Source organism: Thamnophis sirtalis, unplaced genomic scaffold (genome assembly GCF_051295495.1).
Source record: "Thamnophis sirtalis isolate CommonGarterSnake01/CBP01778 unplaced genomic scaffold, rThaSir2_p1.2 scaffold_1, whole genome shotgun sequence".
NCBI lineage: Eukaryota > Metazoa > Chordata > Lepidosauria > Squamata > Natricidae > Thamnophis > Thamnophis sirtalis.
This window is the reverse complement of record NW_028261381.1, coordinates 89130666-89151799: the sequence shown is the minus strand read 5'-3', so window position 1 is coordinate 89151799 and position 21134 is coordinate 89130666. Positions and strand designations below refer to the sequence as shown.

At 34.0% G+C, this 21134-nt stretch overlaps 2 protein-coding genes across 4 annotated transcripts in view; one reads left to right on the top strand and one right to left on the bottom strand.

Moving 5' to 3' along the window:
- DCDC1 (doublecortin domain containing 1) overlaps positions 1–11239 on the bottom strand; it is a 265682-nt gene extending 254443 nt beyond the window's left edge. For both annotated transcript variants that reach the window (XM_087718678.1, XM_087718686.1), the window contains exon 1: positions 11191–11239. In XM_087718678.1, coding sequence (XP_087574804.1) covers positions 11191–11208 — 18 coding nt within the window. In that variant the 5' untranslated portion in view covers positions 11209–11239. The remainder of the gene's footprint in view (positions 1–11190) is intronic.
- DNAJC24 (DnaJ heat shock protein family (Hsp40) member C24) overlaps positions 10073–21134 on the top strand; it is a 41599-nt gene continuing 30537 nt past the window's right edge. Inside the window, exons 1-2 of one of the 2 annotated variants that reach the window (XM_087718746.1) lie at positions 10073–10140; positions 18716–18848. In XM_087718746.1, coding sequence (XP_087574872.1) covers positions 18741–18848 — 108 coding nt within the window. In that variant the 5' untranslated portion in view covers positions 10073–10140; positions 18716–18740. Of the gene's footprint in view, positions 10141–14047; positions 14224–18715; positions 18849–21134 lie in introns of those variants that run through there. The other variant, XM_087718737.1, reaches the window with a different exon arrangement.

The following is a 21134-nucleotide window of genomic DNA, read 5'->3' as shown; positions in this document are numbered from 1 at the left end:
TACCTGAGCAAAACCAGCAACAGAAGGCACTGGTGAGTACAAGAAAATATTACAATTTAAAATTGTTTAAGGTTAGGCAAAAAGTTAAAAACATTTAAAATTTAAAAATATAAATGTTGAAAAGTGAAAAATGGTTTCAATTGACATCTCATAAGTCTGCATTACAGGAGACTCTTTTCTACTTCAATTGTCAATAATTGTCAGTATTACATTTAATAAAAATATGAGTTATTTTTTCCCCCAAAACTACAAATATAGTGCTGTATAGAACAGAGAAAAGTAAATTGCAGTGTGCGATGATTTGCTTTGCAGAATGTGTCAATCTGATCAGTTCCTTTCTAACGCTATGTATTAAAAGAACTTGAGAAACTATCAACTGTATATAGTCTGTATTTCTTTGCTCTTTATGACACCTCCTGACTCCCATCTTTTCCCAATGCAACATATCCTCCTCTGAATGTATACATCAGTTGACATACCCAGATATTTACTGACATATGAAATCTTGATCTCAATGCTAATGAATTATGTGGAAGGAAAATAATGCATTTTCTATGCAAGTAGTTTTTTGTTGATTTTTTTTAACAAAAAAAAACCCCATTTTAGATTAAACCCCAGTATTGTTGGTGCTGCAACAGCTGGAATCAATGTTTGTTTGTTTGTTTGTTTGTTTGTTTGTTTGTTTTTACTTTTTTATTTATGGCGTCATTTTGTTACAAAAGAGAATTAGATGGGTAACCAACCGAGCCTTACATAAGGCTATGAGGACAAGTCATATAAGAATGTAGATGAAAACTTGCCATAGGTCTGCATCATGGCTGACTTTGTTCTACTTCAGTTATATCAGTATTACAAAGCTCTGTTTAAAGCTTTTGAAGACTGACTTCAAAGTCTGGATTCCTGAAAGAAAATGCTGTTGAGATCAATGTAGGTCCAAAAAATAAGCTTCAGGGGCATATGACAAAGATATTCTCAGTATCCCATTCCTACCTATTGTTTGGTTTAAGATAACAAGTCTAATTCTATCTTGTACTTGTTCAACGTAACCTGCAGCTTTATATCCAGATAAGGTAATAACTGCAATCATTTAATTAGATCTTTAGTTTCTTCTAGCAATACTGTGGGATTTTTCCCTGACTGGAAAAAAATTCCCATGTCCAGTGTCAAATAGTAAGGGTAAATGATTATGACGGACATTCAGGGAACTGTAAATGACCTGCTATTTATATCTCATGAAATGTGTTTATATTTTTAAAGAAACTGTATCATAAGGCAAATGTTAAGAATGTCAAAATTATTTCATATTTTCTTTAAAATACATATGAATCAAAGCCAATTAGCCCAATGCCCCCTTCTCGCAAACATGTGGAATAAAACCAATTATCTTGGAAAAAAGCCAATTAAAATTAAACTGATAATCTTAATATCCAAACTTCTAATAATCTTTGGATAATTACTTTTCACACAAAGATGTTTTTAAGGTAAACTGTGAATTATTGTCCATCTATCATGCTTATAAGCAACAACAATATCCTCAATGCTTTGTTATCTTTAAATGTTATAGTGTGGTTTATGCTAACAAGTAATCATTGTGATACTAAACATGTTTATAATGCACGTCTTTGTGGTTATTTTTAACATTCTTAAGAACAAATTCTTAACATACTCTTTTATTGTACTTCATGACAGAGAATAAATTAAAGCTTTACTGAGTTGCTACATCTTTACTGAGAGTAGAATTATACACATGATATGAACTTTTAACTTTTGCAATGACTACAATGAATTTGATTATCAATTAGAAAATAGCAGAGTATAATATGAAAAAATATACACCATTGTATTATATGGACAAGAATACTAATTCTCAAATGGGAGTTATATGCAACATTAGCAAAACAATAGCATTTAGACTTATATACCACTTCACAGTGCTTTACAGCAATATAAGGGAATAAACGGCTACTTGTAAAACTCTTAGTTCTTTCCACATAATGTTTATTTATTCAAAATAAGTGATATGACATTGTACACATTACTATTCTGTTTGTACATTTTTGGCTGTCGTGTTCAGAAATACATTCACTAGTATCAGTGGTGATAATAATGGTTGATGTTTTTGATAGCAAATAAGGAGTGGAACGTCAAATCTGAGACTCAATTTAAATTTCTGTTTGAAAAGTCCAGTTATTTTACATAAGAACAGTATTATTCTTCATGTAATTAATGTTGCAGTAGGTACACATTTCACATTTGATTATTATTAATCTTTTTCCACATAATTATATTAAGCATAAATAATTAATATGAATAATTAAACTGAAGCATGGAATTAAATAAATTTCATTCCATGAATAAACTAGTAGAATCCCTAGGAGCAGTAGCATATACTTTAAAAATCCAGAAGAATTTGACAGTTTCATGGGAAGAATGGGAAAATATTTTTATTTGAATGTACTTTAGTTGCTATTTGCTTTTGAAGTCTGCTAACTGGGCATATTATCTTTGCATTGTCCATCCTACTCCATTTTCCCCCAATATAAAAATGTTATAATATACCTTCTCTCTTGCAAATTCAAATGGATCTATAAAAATTCATAAAAATAAGGAAAGTAAACTATTACAGCTACCTTTTTGCTGAGTCTGCAGAACATTTTCTGAAAAACAACAAACTTGTCATATTATTCTTTGATAAAACTCTCTTTTCCCTGGGGTCAACAAGTTTCAAAAAAAGCAAATGCCTCATAATGATCATAATGTCCAAATATTGTACATTTATTTTTTAGTCCATTAAAACTGTCTTTTCTAACAAAAAATCCAGTTGTTTGACAGTCATGCTATGTGGCCAGTATGCTTAAAATGAAACTTAACATAAAAATGCAACTGTCATGATAGAAGAATAGTATCTGAGATTACACAGTCCAGAAATGGGGAGGGGGTTCTTTCACGGGTTTAAAAATATATTGTAAATTAGCATACAAAATATTATCTAAATATTTCATTCAGATCAATCTAAATTATAGCAATGTTGCATTTTTGAGGAACATTCTAAGTCTTTCTATAATTTTGATAAACACAATTCATTTTAAATATATATTACTAATGTTAATTCCGTCATAATGCGTCTCTTACAACAAATGTAACAATGCAAAAATTCAAAGCTGATCATCTTTTATCACATGTGTACTAAATTGGTAAACATTAGTAAATTATAAAACGCTGCCAAGCTGAATACTTAATTATCAACATTTAACGACCTACTATACATTTTTTCAGTTTAGCATACTTTGAACTAATTTGTAATGAACTTTTACCCACTTTAAAAAATAATAATGTATTATATTATTAATGCATATTATTATAATACACTACATTTTATTAATATTATATTCAAACTTAATATTATCTCTAAGATAAGCAATGTATTTACCAGAACTGCATTAAAATAAATATTAAACACTTTCCATTTTTATTATGTCTATATTGTTTTCTATAACTTGATTTTTAAATATGATTAAGTAGAGAAACACATACAAAACTCTCTCTCTTACATACACGCGCACACACTCACAAATACACAAACACAACTCTTTGACCACAAACCCTTACTTACCTCATGAAATCTTCATATTAAAAAACAGCTAATATTTTAAATTAGATGGGTTTAGTCACAATCTTATTTCATTTGCTATGTTCCATTGCATATTTGTATACTTTCCAAAACTGGTATCATTTTCCAATCTTCTAGAATAGTTTCAAAGTGGGAGGGGGATGTATGCGGCGGAAATATTCATTCTGTTTTTTAATACCATCCCATTATCAGATAGAAATCAACATAATTTAAACCGTATTATAAAATGCCAATATTATTTAATATAATTTGTACTTGAAAAATTTAAAACATATAATTAATGTATCTTATTAGATGACTCCAAATTACTAGAAAATAATTATGTAATTTATTATCATTAAATAGAAAAGCTCTTTTTCTCTCTCAATACTTTGTATGATGCAGCATCATTTTTATTTATATTTTAAAAGAAACATGTTTAAAACAATTTCAATAAAACAATAAAATGATAATGGACTTGTTCTGGAATGACTTATCTAATTAACATTGCATTTTGAAATCAGGATAAGTGGTAGATATTTTAATGGAGAAAAGATACAGATAAATTGGTGCTGCTGACAACAGCATAAACCAAATCATACTATCTTTCAAATTATCATATATGACTGAATTTCCTCCTTTTGCTCTTAATTCATCTGTAGCACATTAGACAAGGTAATAATTTATGATAATCATATGAAAATATACAATTAATATTCATCACCTCTAGTTTCTCATCACTTTAGATAATCAGTAATGCAGAGTGAAAATGCTGTCAGATTTCTAATTGCTTTGTAATGGGCCTGAAATAGGGAAATCATTAAAGACAAACAATCTGTCACTTGTCTGTTATTTCAACTATCTATCACTAAAAAAGAAACTCAATAAAGATATTGCTAATGAGCTACAGATGATTTCACTGAATGTTCCCTGAAATGTATTTTAAACAATACTGTATTTGCCTAAGCAGTTCTCTAGACACAATCTATATATACAAGTACATGGACTTCCAAAATTAGCATTACAGTACATTGCTTGATCTAATTGCACTAGTTACACCTAGTACTAAACACATTTAATTTGTACTGTAAATCAGTACAATACCAATTTTCAGTGGGGATCTCATGACATCTGTACTAAGATCCATCTATTCATAAGCTTCCCATTTACCACTATGCAACTTATATTCACCAAATATCCCCTTATTAAAACAGAGATTATGAAATCTTGCATATATTGTAATAATACTGTAAGATGTCCATGGGGATCCTTTAATTCATCTTGCATTATATTGATATTTGCATTCTATTTATTGTAAGCTAGTAGGTTCAAACAGGCCAAATAACCATAGATATGAAGTTGGGGATGACCTCAAATGTACTCCCCCTCCCCAACTTAATTGTAAAAAGAAAATTGGTAGCAGACGCATAGAAGAGTATCAGCTAAATGGTCTGGGAAAGACATTTCTCATGTAAAAAATAATACAGAGAAAAATTGCTGCAATGGAAAACTTCATGCATAGTAAAGTCACGATGGCTTTACTATGAAGGAAGAAAATATGGAATAAGGCATGAAAGCAGGAGTGAGGCAGAAGAAATTTAATAGCATATTAGCATATTAAACTGCATTTAAGATTGCTCTACAAAATATTTAAAACATTGCCACTTCATTTTCAAGAGCTATATTTTATACAAACTCTTTAAAAAACATGAGAGTGAAACTGAGATATTTGCCAAACTTATTTCCCAGGAATTAGTAATCCTTTAGAGAAGAATAGTTGCATGTTTAGAGTACAGCACTTTCATATAACTATTAGCTTTATGTCTCTTACTTTCTGTAGAAATTTGTGCCACAGAATTAAGTGTCAGATAAGAGAGGTGACTACCCTTCCAATTGCTTTTGAACTGGGGAAGGGCCATAAAGTCATTGTAGGCAAGGTGACTAAATTTCTCCTATAGGTTAATTGCTATTCTTCTATATTTGGAAAGCATTCACCAATCAGTGGCATGAATGGGATAGACCTAAGTTTCTATGTGAATTTATCAATAGGTTTGCCGGTATCAACACCCCATTGGATATTCCCTGTTTAAAATTAAGTGAAATAATGTCAAAATAAAGTTAATATGTGGTGGTACAAATAAAATAGTGGAAGTGTGTTTTCTCCTCTTCTTGGTTAGAAGTTCAGAGAGAAATATTCAAAAATAAAGATGAAATGGATGAGGGATGTGAGAGATACTCAAAAAAGTAGCAGTACTTAAGTGGACTAGCATAAAATATAAATAGTGTTCAGGAAGCTAGGTAGGGCCTAGAGAAGAGAGGGCATTGCTCATGCATTCCTACAGACTATGCTGGGAGTTGTCTCTATGGTTCTTTCAACACAGGCAAAGTAATTTCTATTCTTCTGAATTTAATGAACATATTTAGCATTGTTGTAATGTTTTATTATTTATTTTTATTTTACAGTATTTTATCAATTTTTATTCTGTTAAAAATCTTAATCTTATTGTAAACCACTTTGGAGTTTTTAATATTTTGATATAATATATGACCATAATATTGAATAAAAAGGAGATATTAGAGTTGTTAGGGAAGGATAATGCTGAAGTCAGGTTAAAGCCATACATTAGAAATGTTTATGTGTAAGAGTGTGACAGAAAGCAATCTTGATGGCTGCTTAAGCTTCTGGAAATCCCTGTCAAGGAAAACCTGACTAGTTTTATCTTTGCATTTATTCTGCCAGCAACAAAGCATTTTCAAACGTATATGTTTATTGAAATGTTGGTAGCCTTATTTATTTTACAAATGTAAAATGTATTTGTATATATTCAATTTAGGTGCTTTTCTATTTTAATGGTTATTTTGTATTTTCAGCACAATATTTAATAAAAAGGAAGGGGGAAAATATTTCTGACATAAAGATTGAATTGACAGATTTACAGCATCATAACCAGAGAATTAATTTAAGGATTAAAGAAGCGGCAGAGAAAAGCAGAACAAACAATTTGACTACTTATCTCATTCAAAAATTAATGACTTGAGTTCTGATGTGAAGTTAACTAATAAAGATATCAAACATGCTCAACGGGTTTACCTATTGAACATATCAGAACATAAAGAAATCCAGAGACATTTTGGTTAGATTTATGAATTCAAATATAAAAGAAAAAATTATAATAAAAACAGAACTGGGGGAAATTAAATGGGGCAGTGTGAGAGAATATTATTTTTCTAAGATTTCAGTATACAGTAGCTACATTATTGCAAGAAAGGAATTCAAACCATTGACAGAAAAACTTGTGTAGAATGAGATTCAATACAATTTCATGTTAATTGTTTTTATGTCACAAGGGCAAAATATTCAGCTTTAAGATCAGAGGTTTTTTGGTAGAACTGCCTAATAAGGGGTGAAGGAAGCTATCTATGTCTTGGAATGTGGACAGCAGGCTCGACTACAAGTGGTAGATAAGCATACTGCATCGAGCTACAGAGTAACAGAAAATATATTGATTGTTCTACTCTATTTGAATTCTTCAGGTTTAGAGCAAAGGGGGAAAGGAGGGAGTTAAATAAATAAGGGGAAAGAACTATATCAAATAATAATTTAGATAAAATTGTGGCTAATTAATTACTGTAATTAAAACTGGGAGACTAGTGAGGGGGAGAAAGAGTCTCACTAGTTCTCTTCCCCCTTAAATCATATATAGGTCCTTAAAGAGACTTGTGATATGGCACTCTGTGAGATTGGAGGACAGGGAAGTTGGATATGATAATAGTTTAATCTGGGGATGGATGAGGTAAGGGATAGGGGAGGGATGTGATCACCAAAGGGAGAAGGGAGACTGGAATAAGAGTAACTACATAGTAAACAGAATAGTAACATTTACATATGATTATTATAATATCAGGCAGTATGCTGATAGATTTTGCAAGTAATCAGCTTTAAAAAGTCTTAGATGTGTAATTATGTTTATTGTATAAAGAAATTAGAGATACTTTTACAAGTGCAGGTAATGAGTAAACAATGTAAAATCATTTATCTAAATATTAGAGATCTGGGAGAATTTATTAAGAGGAAAAGGATTCGTAATTAAATTAAATCATTTAAAACAGGGGTGCCCAGCTCCGGGCCATGTCCCATTACTGGACTGTGGCCCATTTGAAACCAAGCTGCACAAGCGGCTAGCAGATGCACATACACACATGCAGCTCAACTTGCACAAATGGTGGGCTGGTGCACAAGCTGCGAGCCAGTTCCCCTCTGCCCCCTGCCGGGTCACTTAGCCATAAAGGTTGGGGACTGCTGATTTAAACTACATGTGGTTATCGGTATGTTACAAGAAATATCTAAAACAAATAAGTTGGATGAAAGGTACTATAATGAATATTTTTAATTTTTTTCTAATAAATCAGGGGAATAGCGTTCTTTTTAAAGTTGGCATATATGTTTAGATTTAAAAGATAGGTATGATAGATATCTATTTATAGAAGGGAAACCTGAGAATAAAACATTAACTCTAGCATCTATATACATTCCAAATTGGAATCAAATCAATTCCTACAAAAATTTATGAATCAAAAAACACAGCTTCTTGGAGGGCATATAATCTTTATAGACTTAAATATTTTTATAGCAATAGTAAACCTCTCAATAAAGTTCAGCAGAGTAACAAACAGGTGATAAACTACCATGGCTTTTTTGGCATCAAATCTCTTCTGGGCAATAGAAATATTAGAGCTTCAGCAAAAAGGATTTATACAAGTTTGAGAATTTAATACTTTATTATTTAGTACAATCAAAAAGAATAACTTCAAAAATGTATATGTTACTATTGCACTTAGAAATAGGAGACCCACCATATGGATTAATCAAATCTTGGAATGCAGTTCTTGGTAATCTGAGGCAGAAGACAAATTGGCAGCAATTATAGAAACAAATGGATTCAACTCAGTTTCAGTGTAAGAAATACAGTGGAATATTATACATTGCTGGCAGCATGTATCAAAATTATTCTAAGTCCAAAAAAGTCATTCTTTCATTTGATGGAATTATGTAATAAAGTTATATCCTTTTGGCAAAAAAAAGCCCCACCCTTTGGAGAGATAAATATTATCACTAAACAAAGAATTGTATGCTGTCTAGATTGATTGCACTTTTTGCAGGACTAAATTATAAACTTATAAATAAAGAATTGATCAGTATGATATGCTGCATGTATATGATTAATTTTTCACATCTATAGTATCTGATATTTTATTTATGTGGTAGCAGATTTTTTTGTATTTTCTTTTTTCCCCATATGTAAGTTTCTTGGAATTATCCAATCAGTTTTAACTCTCAGTGATTGTCTTGATAAATCCATGCAGTTTTTGGGCGAGATTTTTCAGAAGGCAAGTTTACAATTGCCTGTTTCCTAAGGCTAAATGAGAGTGATTACCCGATTACCTCCCTCCGACCAATTAGATCACACAGATTGGGCCTCCTCCGAATCCCATCCGCCAGTCAATGCCGACTGGCGACTACGCGGAGGAGAGCCTTTTCAGTAGCAGCTCCGACCCTGTGGAACGACCTCCCCGTTGAGATTCGCACCCTCACCACCATCCAGACCTTCCGCGCAGCCCTCAAGACCTGGCTATCCCGTCAGGCCTGGGGATAAGTTTCTAATTCACCCTGCCCGAGTGTTGAATGTTGAATGAAAGTTGTGTTTTTACTGTTTTTTATTCACATACTGTTTTTGTTTTATATTGCACTCCCCCTTTCCCTACGAATGTAAGCCGCCCTGAGTCCCCTCAGGGAAAAGGGCGGCCTATAAATCCTAATAAATTACTAAATTACTAAATTACTCAAGGTCACCCAACTGATTTCATGGTTAAAGTGGGACTAGAACACATGGTCTCCCAATTTCTAGCATGATGCCTTAACTGCCATTCCAAACTGGCTATCTTATTTAATAACATCAACATTTTATATGACACTATCAATGGCAAGAGGCAGCTTGTAACATTCATATGAAATAAATTTAGAAACTCTGGTTTTAAAAAATCCTTAAAGATGGAAATCAAAGCATTTTAAACTAAATTTCAACACAGAATGATCCCAGCTCCAGTGACTAATTTCTAGATTCTGCCATGGAAAAGTCTGAAACAACTGCCAATATTAAACATACACAATACATGACAAAACCTACAAAAGGGGTCCTAGCTGAAGAACCATGCATATTTTATTGTCATATAACATATCTGACATGGTTTTCCTTGTCTACTAGTTACTTAAATTATTACCTTTCCCCTCCAAATTAATTATGTTTCTTGAAGATATAACACCCCAGTTTGTTTTGGCTGGACTACTACTGGTAGAGGGCTGCAAAGCCATTAATACATCATGCCTCTTTGAGGCCCTATCAGGTCCTCAAGTCCCAGGAGAAATCTTTCCTTCAATGGAAAAACAGTCTCTCCTCAAGATCTGCAGAGCTCCATTGCATCCAGATGAAAGTCAGCTTCAAAACCGTACCTCTTGAACAAGATATTAGCAGGTAATAAATCAGCTCAGTTCAACTCCTGAAGAGACCTGACACATGAGGTTACACTAGCTGTGTAAATAAATCAAATGGAAATATCCTTGCACCCAATGAAATCCTTTTCAAAATATTTATCTAACAAGTATTGTCTGCTTCTGAAAATAAAGAAACATTATCAGCTTTGTTTGTACCACAAGAAGTGACTATTTGGCACATTTATATTTAATGTTACGGAGACTAGTATTTTCTTTTCAAATTATATCTCACATTTTTCACTTTTCAGACACATAAAGGCACCGCAATAGAAACATCGATTTCAGTTTTTAATGTGTTAGCCAAGTGTACTCCTACATAGAAGAGTGAAGTACTTCGTTAGTAACAAATCAGCCCAATGGTCCAGAACAAGCTTTTCCCCTTCAACCTCTTTTTCATTTTGAAAAGTAGAAAACTAAAGCTCACATTTTGGAGCCCATTAAATTGCTCTAAAATATAGAAAATGTCCTCTAAAATATAGTTAGACCTAGCCTAGAAGAAAATATGTTCAGCCCTCACCATTGCAAAAGCTTCAACACTGTATTTCCAACTTCAAAACAACAGACTACTGAAATAAATAAGATTGCATAGATAAGAGTTGAAAATATCAGATAGGTGGACAGTGCTAATTATACTAAGATTACATTCTGGTTATACACTTATTCAGATGTTCAATTTCAACACACTACCAGAATAAAGGCCTGGAGTAAGCCCTTTTCTGCTCACTATCTACAGGGCAAAAGATGGGGAGTTTTGTGTTCTCTTTCTCCTGGATAGCTGCCCAAATTTTAGCAAGACTAAGATCAGATATGAGGAAAACCCTGAATATCTGAGAAAAGCAGGATGCTACATATTTTGGGGTTGGGACTTCAATTGTTCCTAGAAAAGACTGCATCCATGAGCAGGTAAGAGAGTTTGTTGGTAGTTTCTTGAGCAAAGCTACTGAGAGGTTCAAGCTCTTGCAGTTAATGAAAGTCTTATTTGACATAAATGAAAACTTCAATAATGTAAAGAAATAAAACAATCACTTACTATCGGTTGCAGCGGCATGCCTGTTCTCAATGGTTTTTGGTTGCTATGGTGACAGCGTCTCTCCCTAGCTGGGCTTGCTTTCCTATGAGTGCAGTCAGTCTTTGGGGCCTGGTAGCAAACAGCAACCGTAGCTGGAATGTTCCTAGCAACAGTGCAGTGAGACATGATTTAAAACAGTGCCTGCTTAGGCCTTTCTTTTCCTGTTGGCCTTGACAGCATTACCTGAAAAGCTGCATTATAATCCAGTTTAACTTTTATAATCAATTGCTGCTCCATTCCATTCATAGTAGCCTCTTCCTAAAGGTTTTTTGTGACATCTTGTTATGTTGTTTGTTACATCATAAAATGCCACTTCTGAGGTACTAGGATTTTTTCCCCCATTTGTTTTGTTGGTTATCGAGTACCTGGTAGAAATCAATGTTGCTAGAAGTTGGAGAAAATTCAATCATTTCAGTATTCCTCTCAATTCCCATTTCGGTCAGTATTTGCTCCACTTTGGTTTTCAAGGTAGATGAAGAAAAGCAGCGCTCCTTAAGGTCTCTATAGTTTCCCTTGCTTAAGAAGTCTCTTTTGTAAGGTGTATTGGACTGCACAAAATATGACATGATATATTTATGCTTCTTGCCATAGTAAAACTGCTAATATAATCAGTAATAGCTCTTTGGATAACTCCTTCTAGTTAATTGGGCCTGAACAACTATTCCACAATGAGAAATTTGTCACTTATAGACCATTGCTAATGGAATGCCAGGCGCCTAGGAATGTTACATTGCAGAGATGCACACAGAGAACTACAAGAATGTCACTTATGAAATTGTGTAACAGTTTCTAAATTACACTTTCCTCTAGGACCATTCAAGAATTTTCAAGAATGCAGCAACTTTTTGGAGAATAAATAAAATCCCCTATTTGGGGTAATGACATAATATCATGTTATCTCTGTTTCCCTTAAGTTCCTAGCAGCTTAAGGGAAAGTGTACCATAATAGAGGTTTAAAAACATAGGCACTGATCTTGCAGCAAACATATATGTTCAGCATCACTGAGTGGTAAAATAATCTTCCACTTCTAAATAAGGGTTCACTACATCCTTAAATCAGTGTTGGTGATCACCAATTTCTGTGAATGAAATCAGATTATGATATAAAATAAGTGAGGGGTCCTTGATTACAAATATTCTCCTTTATTGGTATAAATTGTCACCATTATTTAAAAACACGCTTGATATATAAAATCACAAATCTGCTACCTTAGCAGCTCTTGCAGTATTTACTCACTTCTCTGTCACACAAGAATATATATAATAGTATGACTACAGGGTTCACTGTATAAACTCAGTGCAAGTTAAACCAGTGTTACAGGACCACTGTCATGCATCCCTGCAATATTTTTTTCACTAATAAATTTTATTAAAAGACATTAACTTTCATGAGGTGAAGCTCACTTCATCAGATGTTAGAATGGCTAGACTGATGTAGGATTTAAATTGGCGTGAGGTGGGGAAGAGAGAGAGGAAGGTAGATTGATTATGCAAATGCAGGTGACATGTGAAACAAATTACAACTACTGTAGAGATCCTCAGTCATCCAGGTCATGGGTCACCTTGTCCCAAAGGTATTTTTTCCTGGAGGCAACTGGACTTCTTGTTTTTTTCTTTGAAGACATTTCACTTCTCTTCCAAAACTCTTCTTTGGCTCTGATAGAATAGTGGGGAATGGAAGGATTTATATTCCTTGCAGACAGCTGGTCATTTGCACCTTTTAGAGGGTCATTGAAGCACTTGGAGGTTTATCTGTGTCCTCAAAGTCACCTGAGTAGTGCTCCTGGTTCCTGTAGTCTGCATTTTTTTTTCTGGAAATCCATTCCTACTCCCACACCATTCAGAGTGTTCATCCCAAATTGTATAACTAAAAGTCTATAGAGATTATCAGTCATCCAGATCATGGTTGTCCCAAAATTGCTTTTTCAGGAAGAAACTGGATTTGGTTTTTTTTATTTTTGAGATGTTTCGCTTCTTATCCAAGAAGGTCTGAGGACACAGATAAACCTCCAAAAGCTTCCTTGACCCTCTAAAAGGATGCAAATGACCAGCTGTCTGCAAGGAATATAAATCCTTTCATTCCTTACTATCCTGTCAAAGCTGAAGAAACTTCTTGGATGAGAAGAGAAACATCTTCAAAAAACAAGAAGTCCGGTTGCCTCCAGGGAAAAGTGCATTTGGGACAAAATTACAAGTACATTATCAATTAACAATCAATTGAATGATTTTAACAATTGTTAAAAACACTTGTATCTGTTGAGACTTTCTGAGATTGCCTGAAATCTTTTGATGCCAGTTGAACAAAGAAAAAGCCTTAACATTTATCAGTTGCAAAAGTTATACTGGTTATACTATCATCTCTCAAATCTCAGCCTCTTTAATTAGGGCTGGAAGCATGAAATGCCAGGTGGTAGTTCTACCAGAGGGTCATATAAAATTCCAATTCTGTAACAGATCGTTTTTTGCGATATTTAAATCAGTAGTTTGCAATATAAAATCACCAATCTCATTAAAAATCCCAATCTCATGACTGCTACATTTTCAGCAGCCGGAGTTTGCGATATAAAACCACCAATCTCATTAAAAATCCTCTTTAGTAGTAGTAAAACAAAACAATAAGCCCCCAGTCCTTCCTCGCCCCTATGAACGCGTCCACGTCCTTCTCAGATCCTCAGCCCGAAATGTTCCTTTCCTCGCGTAAGGACCCACAGTTTATCGTAGTAGGCTATCCTTGCTGTGGCCACGCCTCTTCTCCTTCCTTTGCCAATCAGGCGGGAGTGGAGGTAGGAACCCCCCCCCCATTGCGAGTGAGAGCTGCCAGGAAGTACCGCCTCCCTTGTCCCTTCTGCTTGATGCTGGTCTCTTTTTTATGCTGCTGGAGCCCAAAAAAGGGGGACCGTTTCGGGATTTCTTTTTTTCCCCCTCCGATCCAGGCCATAGAGAGCGGAAGGACGGTGAAAGCCGGGCCGGACGTTTGGTCACCCGGAAGAAGAGGTATGGTGGCCAAGTTTGGGGTTTTAAACTACGATAGAGACTGACTAGTAGCTGCAGAAGAGGCCTAATTCTCCTTGTTCCTTTCGTTGTGAGGAAGGGGCCAAGTTTCCGGGCAGAAAATATAGTATGCATTGATAATACCATAATGCAGAATCCTGGATTTCGCCTTCAGTAGCTACTTTCCAGACTTCGAGTCTTCGGCGCGTACCTGTTCGTCAAATTTTGCAACAGCCTCGCTTCGTTATCTATCTCAATAAAAGCTTTGCTTCCAGTCCCTGCTCACCACCGCCGACCAAATCATGTTTCTTAATTAAAATATCGGAGCGTTTTGCCTTAGATCCTTCATAGACCTCACTCACAAAATATGCACATATATAATTAGATCTATTTAGATTTGTATCACACGCACGCACCTCTGTCTGTAAAGCATCGTATGTTGGGTATTTTGTTTAATTATGATATTAATAAGTACATGTCCAGGTATTCTTTTCATATAACTTTTTTCTGCATTCTTTTCTTCTATAAGCCACTAAAATGCTTTTTTTTTCACTTCCAGACTTATACATATCATTGAAACATATTTCTTTCATCCCAAAATCCTGAAATGCTTAATGAATAGTGTAAAGTGAGGGATGATCTGATCCTGAGTAAATCTTTGAAAACTTGAATTAGGAACCATAGAGAACCTTTGCAGTCAGTAGTATCTGTGTTTTACCCTTATCTTAAATGTGAATATCAGAATCTGTTTAGATATTTTTCCATCCCATTGTTAAAGAAATTCTCTGCAAGTTAATTTCCTATTATGATATGTGGCCTTGGCCTCTGTTTAACAGAATAGTAGCTGATTGCCTGTAACATTCCAAGATGTACATATGCACTTGGGATGTATACAATTCATATTAGTTTAAGAAAAATATTTGGCTAAATAATTTTCAAGGTGCTGGGAAAACAAAAATATAACACAATCTATCTAATCTTGATTACAGTAGACAACTATCAAGTACTTTTGGAGAATCTAAAAGTACAGCGGATAGATATAATGTCCCAGGTTTTAGTACAATATAAGAATGAAAATTTTTCTTAGTCTGCATTTTACATCTATAACAATAGTTTATAGCCTGTTCAAGGGCTGTTAATGTTTCACAAGGATGGATATCTTTCTCTATCTCTCTCTCTCTCTCTCCCTCTCTCTCTCTCTCTCTCTCTCTCCCTCCCTCCCTCCCTCCCTCTCTCTCTCTCTCTCTCTTTCACTCTCTCTCTCTCCCACTCTGTCTCTCTCTCTCTCCCCCCCCCCATCCATCCATCCATTTATCACATTTCTGAATGCCTGAACTCCTTCAAGGAGGGACCCTGGGGGCTGTACACACTGCACGATACTACAGATTTTAATCCCCCCCTCCAAAAAAACTCCATGTGTTAAAATCAGAAGATCGGAAAAATGCATAAAGGTTTCATTTTCTTGCCAAAGTTTCATAGAATTTAGGATAAAATAATACCTCCAGCCCATTTAGTAAGTAATGGAGATCATCATTTACTAGAGGGCTTTCTCCTTTGCTATAGTTTGCTGGAATTGTACATTTCACTGAGTCATAAATTATGAGTTCCAAACAGCAACAATGATTATCATATGTCTGAGAATGTAGCTACTATATCTGTTTTGGTGTACAGAACACTACTACTTCCATTAAATCCATTTTACAAAGCATACTTATAGAGATACCTATACATTTCTCAATGCCACCAGATTTTCATGATGCCCACTATTATTGGTTCAGTAGCATAACAAACCAGATTTAAAAAGGAAAAAATGAAGATTTTGTAGCATGCAAAAATATTCCATGTACTTAGTGACAACCTCTTAAAGAAACTGTGGCAATCTGGAGTCCAGAAAAAAAGGTTGATGTGATCCCCAGTTCTATAGAACCTGGATCTGACAGTGATATGTGCCAGAACTGAGATCTGGTGTACCTATACATTAGAAATGTTCTGAAATTTAAAACAGCCAATTCTAGGTTTTTGTCATCTCTCCCAGGTAACTCAAACAGGAGCTTATTCTCCTTTATTATAAGACTACATTAACAGAATGTTGAAAGTCTGAAAATACAAATCTCCCATTGTCACTTTTAACAGTCTGATATGTTATGCAGATCTTTTTAAAGTTTTTTTTTCTTTGCTGGTTAAGCAATTGTAGGTCCCTCCATTTTTATTTGCTTGTTTTCTAAGTAGTATCTCTTCTTCTCCCTCAAGGTCATTCCTGTTTCAAGATTGAATTGCTAATATAATTGTTTTCTATTCACAATGTCTCTGAAAAACTTGTGATACTCACAGTGTCCCCATTGTCATGTGATTATGATTTAGGTGATTAGCAACTAGAGTACCAGAGATGGTATTCAGCAGGTTCTGATCAGTTCTGGAGAACCGGTAACAGAAATTTTGAGTAATTGGTAAATACCACCTCTGACCGGCCCTGCCTCCATCTATTCTCTGCCTCCTGAGTCCTAGCTGATCAGGAGGAAATGGGGATTTGTCAGTAACTTCCCCTGCAATGCCCACCAAGCCACACCACACCACAGAACCAGCAGTAATTTTTTTTAATCCCACCACTGCAGAGTACCAGTACATTTATGATGGCTACAGGATCTTGTGATCTCATGATCATCATTTTCAACTTTCACAGAAGTTTTCTGATGTGAAAAATAGGGAAGACACAATTTGCGGTCATATAACACACTTAATGACTGTGGATGATTTGCTTAACTGCAGCAGGAGCTGACAATATGGATGGGCACATGATGTTTCACTCTACAATCTCATCACGTAGCAATGGAGTTGCTGGTCCCAATTGCAGTCAGTAAAGACAACTGTATTCTTTTGCTATAACAGTTTATTGAATGCAGCCATTACTAATTCTGAAATCAAAGATGACATAAAGCTCCAATTCTTCTCTGTTAGTGTGTTTTAGCGGGGACTAGTCATAGATAAATTTTATCTATGGAAACGATGTGACAAAAATGGTTGAAATTCATGGTTTGGATGGAGCTGAAAGTTTAGTGGTTAATTCAGGTCCAACAAGATGGTGTTCTGGTTGAACTCTGCATGTGTTTGGTGGAGATAATAGCAGTTTTCTAAGTCTTATGTGATTCCAATTCCTTTCCAAGGACTTTTCAAACTCTTTTCTTATCCCTAAGTGGACTTTGTGAAAGTGGACTTTGGATAAGCACTGTCAAGTGGAGGAAGTGGCTTCCAGGAGTAACACGAAGAGCTTTCATTGCTTTAGAGTTATGGATATTTGTTCTTCAAGAGTTCAGTTCCTTGTGTAATTGTCTCCCTAGCCCCAGTGGCTAATGAGATGCTGTCATGATTGCTTCACATTCAAAGCCTTTTTTCTGTCTTTGCCATTCATTAATGTAATGAGCTGTTAGCCACTGCCTGACATGAATTGTATTATGTATTTCACTACTTCCAAGTCCTTGAGATTGTCTTTTTCCCCAGTATGGTTGATTAAAAGTCAGCACTTTTGCATGTTGGTATTTTTTCTCTCCATTTTTAATCTTAAAAATAGTTTTATAAAAGTTTATGTATATTTTAAGGCAGCACACAAAATGTACTAAAGTAAACCAAGCTGCAGTCCTTTTTATGTTTTCTATGGGGTAAATCAGTGGGATTAATACTTTGTAATATATACCATCTTGAGTTTTTATTCAAAGAAAATTTTTCAATAGCTGGAATCCAAAACACTGGCTTTAGACACTCCCAATGCTAGTCTACTTAAAAGTGCCTATCAATTTTGAAGTACCTTCCCTTTTAAAAATCCTACTCAGGGTTATTGTAGCAAAAATCAAACAAAAAGCTCCTTTGAGCACAAGAAATCAATTACATAATTTTATTGAATCATAGCAAAAATACTTTGAAAAAATGTTTTCTATAACCTTTTATTTCACTCAAAGTATTCCAGCATTAATTTTTAGCTTTTGCTGGCTTAAAGTCATGATTGTAAAATATTTTTTTTACGTTTTGTGAAATCTGATATTCATTTTATTTGTTCATGTTAGCCTGCATAATATTTTTGTCAATTTAATAGGCATGGTTTCTGTTATTTTAACTTTAGCGTGCTTTTAATACTGTTCTTACTATTCCTCTCATTAATTTCAGTTTTGATCATTCTCCATAGTAGTTTGACATAGTATTCATAAGGTGGCAATTACAATTTCAACATTTTTATAGGAGAAACTAGAGCATGTTGGTTTTCAGTATATATACAAAAGAATATATCTGTTGGGAAAAAAGCAATCCCTCCCTTTGTAGTAATTTGACCCCTCTCTGAAAAACTTCATAGATTGGTAAATGGGATCTACAAAATGTTACTGTATAGAATGCCCCATTTCTAGGCTCAGCCAATCCTTGCTTAATTTTTTGAGTCATGCTTGGAAACATTAGTTTTTTCATCATTTTAAATTAACATTTTCCTTACTTTGTTCTAATAATTAAACAGATAACTGGAAATACCTAGTCATGCAATGGCTTTTGAAGACATACCAAAAAGGGATTGGTATAGCATCTTGGGTGCAGAACCCTCTGATAACTTAAAAGAATTGAAAAGGAAATATCAAAGGCTAATATTGTTGGTAAGTAAATTTTACGTTCTTGAAAGGCAAAATAATTCATTTACAAATACTTGATTGATAACTATCATATAAACAGAACAGATAGAGCAGGTATTGGTTATATTATACACATCTTACTAATTGAAACTGAAGCTATTATTTCTCCCTCCAACCCTCAGGAAAACCATGATATTCTATAACTTTCTCTACATTCTAAAAATGTACAAGAAATTAATTGCTGTTTTTTTAATCATGTGAAATGAAAATTAGATGAAAGAACTATGTTCAGACTTATAAATAATTCTTTGTCTTAATTAAAGAAAATGCCTGACCTTCCTTTCTGAATTGTGGCAGCATGAAATGAATCAATCAGTGTTTGTGACTTTACAATTTGCTACCATGGAAGCAATTATAATGTCACTAGTGCTAGATTGGCATCACTGGATAAATTAAGCATAAGACACTGACTGAAAAACAAATGGAACCCCCCCCATGCCTAAAAATGTATTGTTCAAGTGCAATAATATGATTAAAAAACAAGTACATAAAGTTTTCTTAAATGTGCAATCTATTTGTAGAACCCATATCAATGAAATCTGAGTTTTGTATGTATTCAGTATAAAGTATACCACTATATCATATCATAGATTGGTTTATATGTTGCTGTAAAGTTGGACAGAGTAATGTTATGGGAACGAAGTTACATTACACTACAGGTTTGCATGTTTCTGTCGTATCTGAAGATACAACTTTATAATGATTCATTATATAATAGTGTTTTAATCTTAAATTGCTTATGGATATTAAATATTAGAATTGCCACTAAATCTATGAAACTATTCTATTTCTTCAATACTTCAAATCAAAAGTATTTGTTTACCTATTTCTGTCCAGCTCCATTTGTTAGATATCTGCAATCCTATCATAAAATAAAAGCCTCTATAGACTTGATAACTTTCCTAAAGTCCAGCTGAACATAAAGTTTAGCTCAAAATACTTGGAATTCAATTTCTTGCTCTATTAAAATCAATTAAATAAGATAATATGAGGAAAACATGCTCCTCCTAGCATTTTAACAATTTTCAATATTTTCTGAGCAAGACATATGCTGAAGACATTTATTTTAAAGAAAGTATTGAAAACAATTATAATGCATTTCAGTTAGTTCCTCTGATACCAAAAGTCACTTGTCCAGAATAGGAATAGGAATAAATAGTACATTTGGGAATAATTTGTAAAATACGAATTTTCAGAGAGTTTTTTTACAAATTTAAAAGGGCAATCTCTTGCGAATGAACAAAAATAACAGTGAGAATGGACCATATTCAGTGTCTACAGTGTCTAAAAACAAAATAGCCAAGGAGAAAGTAAAAGTAGGTTATCCCAAACAAGGGATTGGCTGGGTCTAGAACTAGGGCATATTACACGGTAACATTTTGTAGTTCCCATTTACTAATATATGAAGTTTTTTAGAGATCATGACATTTTTATGTATAAAATTTATTATTTGCTTTTATATTCTAGCTTTTCTCTTAAGACTTCAGTGAAGAGTACATAAGGTGTGTTCCCCTCATTCTTACCTCACAGCAATAATTCTGCGAATTAGGCTGGAGTAAGACAGAATTAATGGCTCAAAGTTGCCCATTGAGTTTCCTATTAATTGGAGGCTTGACACTGTCTCGTACAATATGTTAATTGAACTTACAGGTACATGCATGAATATTTAAGAATAGATACCGAAGAGGCAACATGATTTAGATATTAAACTATGTTTGAAGTTACAATTGCATCTGTTTACTCTTTTCTTTCTTATAATCCCTATCTTTTTCTAAGCAAGTGGCTGTTAAAATTTAAATTGCTGTAATGGCCAGTTCTGAAATTACAAAGTCAGAGTACTTGTGTCTTCCTAAAACCAGGGGTCTATCTGACAGCCGGATTGTTGTTCAAGTTGATAGCATGTCTATTTGAAAGTAATAGACAGGCAGAGTTTAGGGTGGTAAAATCACATGTCCAAGTATCTTATCACAGCTGGTTGATCTAAATTTAAGTCTGTAAGTACTTCTACTAGTCAATGCCATGGAGCATCTCTTATCATAAGTTTAATCGAGTCTAATATTCATACTCTTCAACTGTGATTCTTCAGGTTATGCAGTTTAAATAATTAGTGTTTATCTATGACAGAGTTTATGATTGTTAGTAAGAAGTAGATCTGAGGAACAGGTAAGGAAAATTGGGGGGGGAGGAGTACATGCTTGTTCAGTAGATTTGCATAATATATCTGCTAAACTATTCTACGTGGTGCATTGA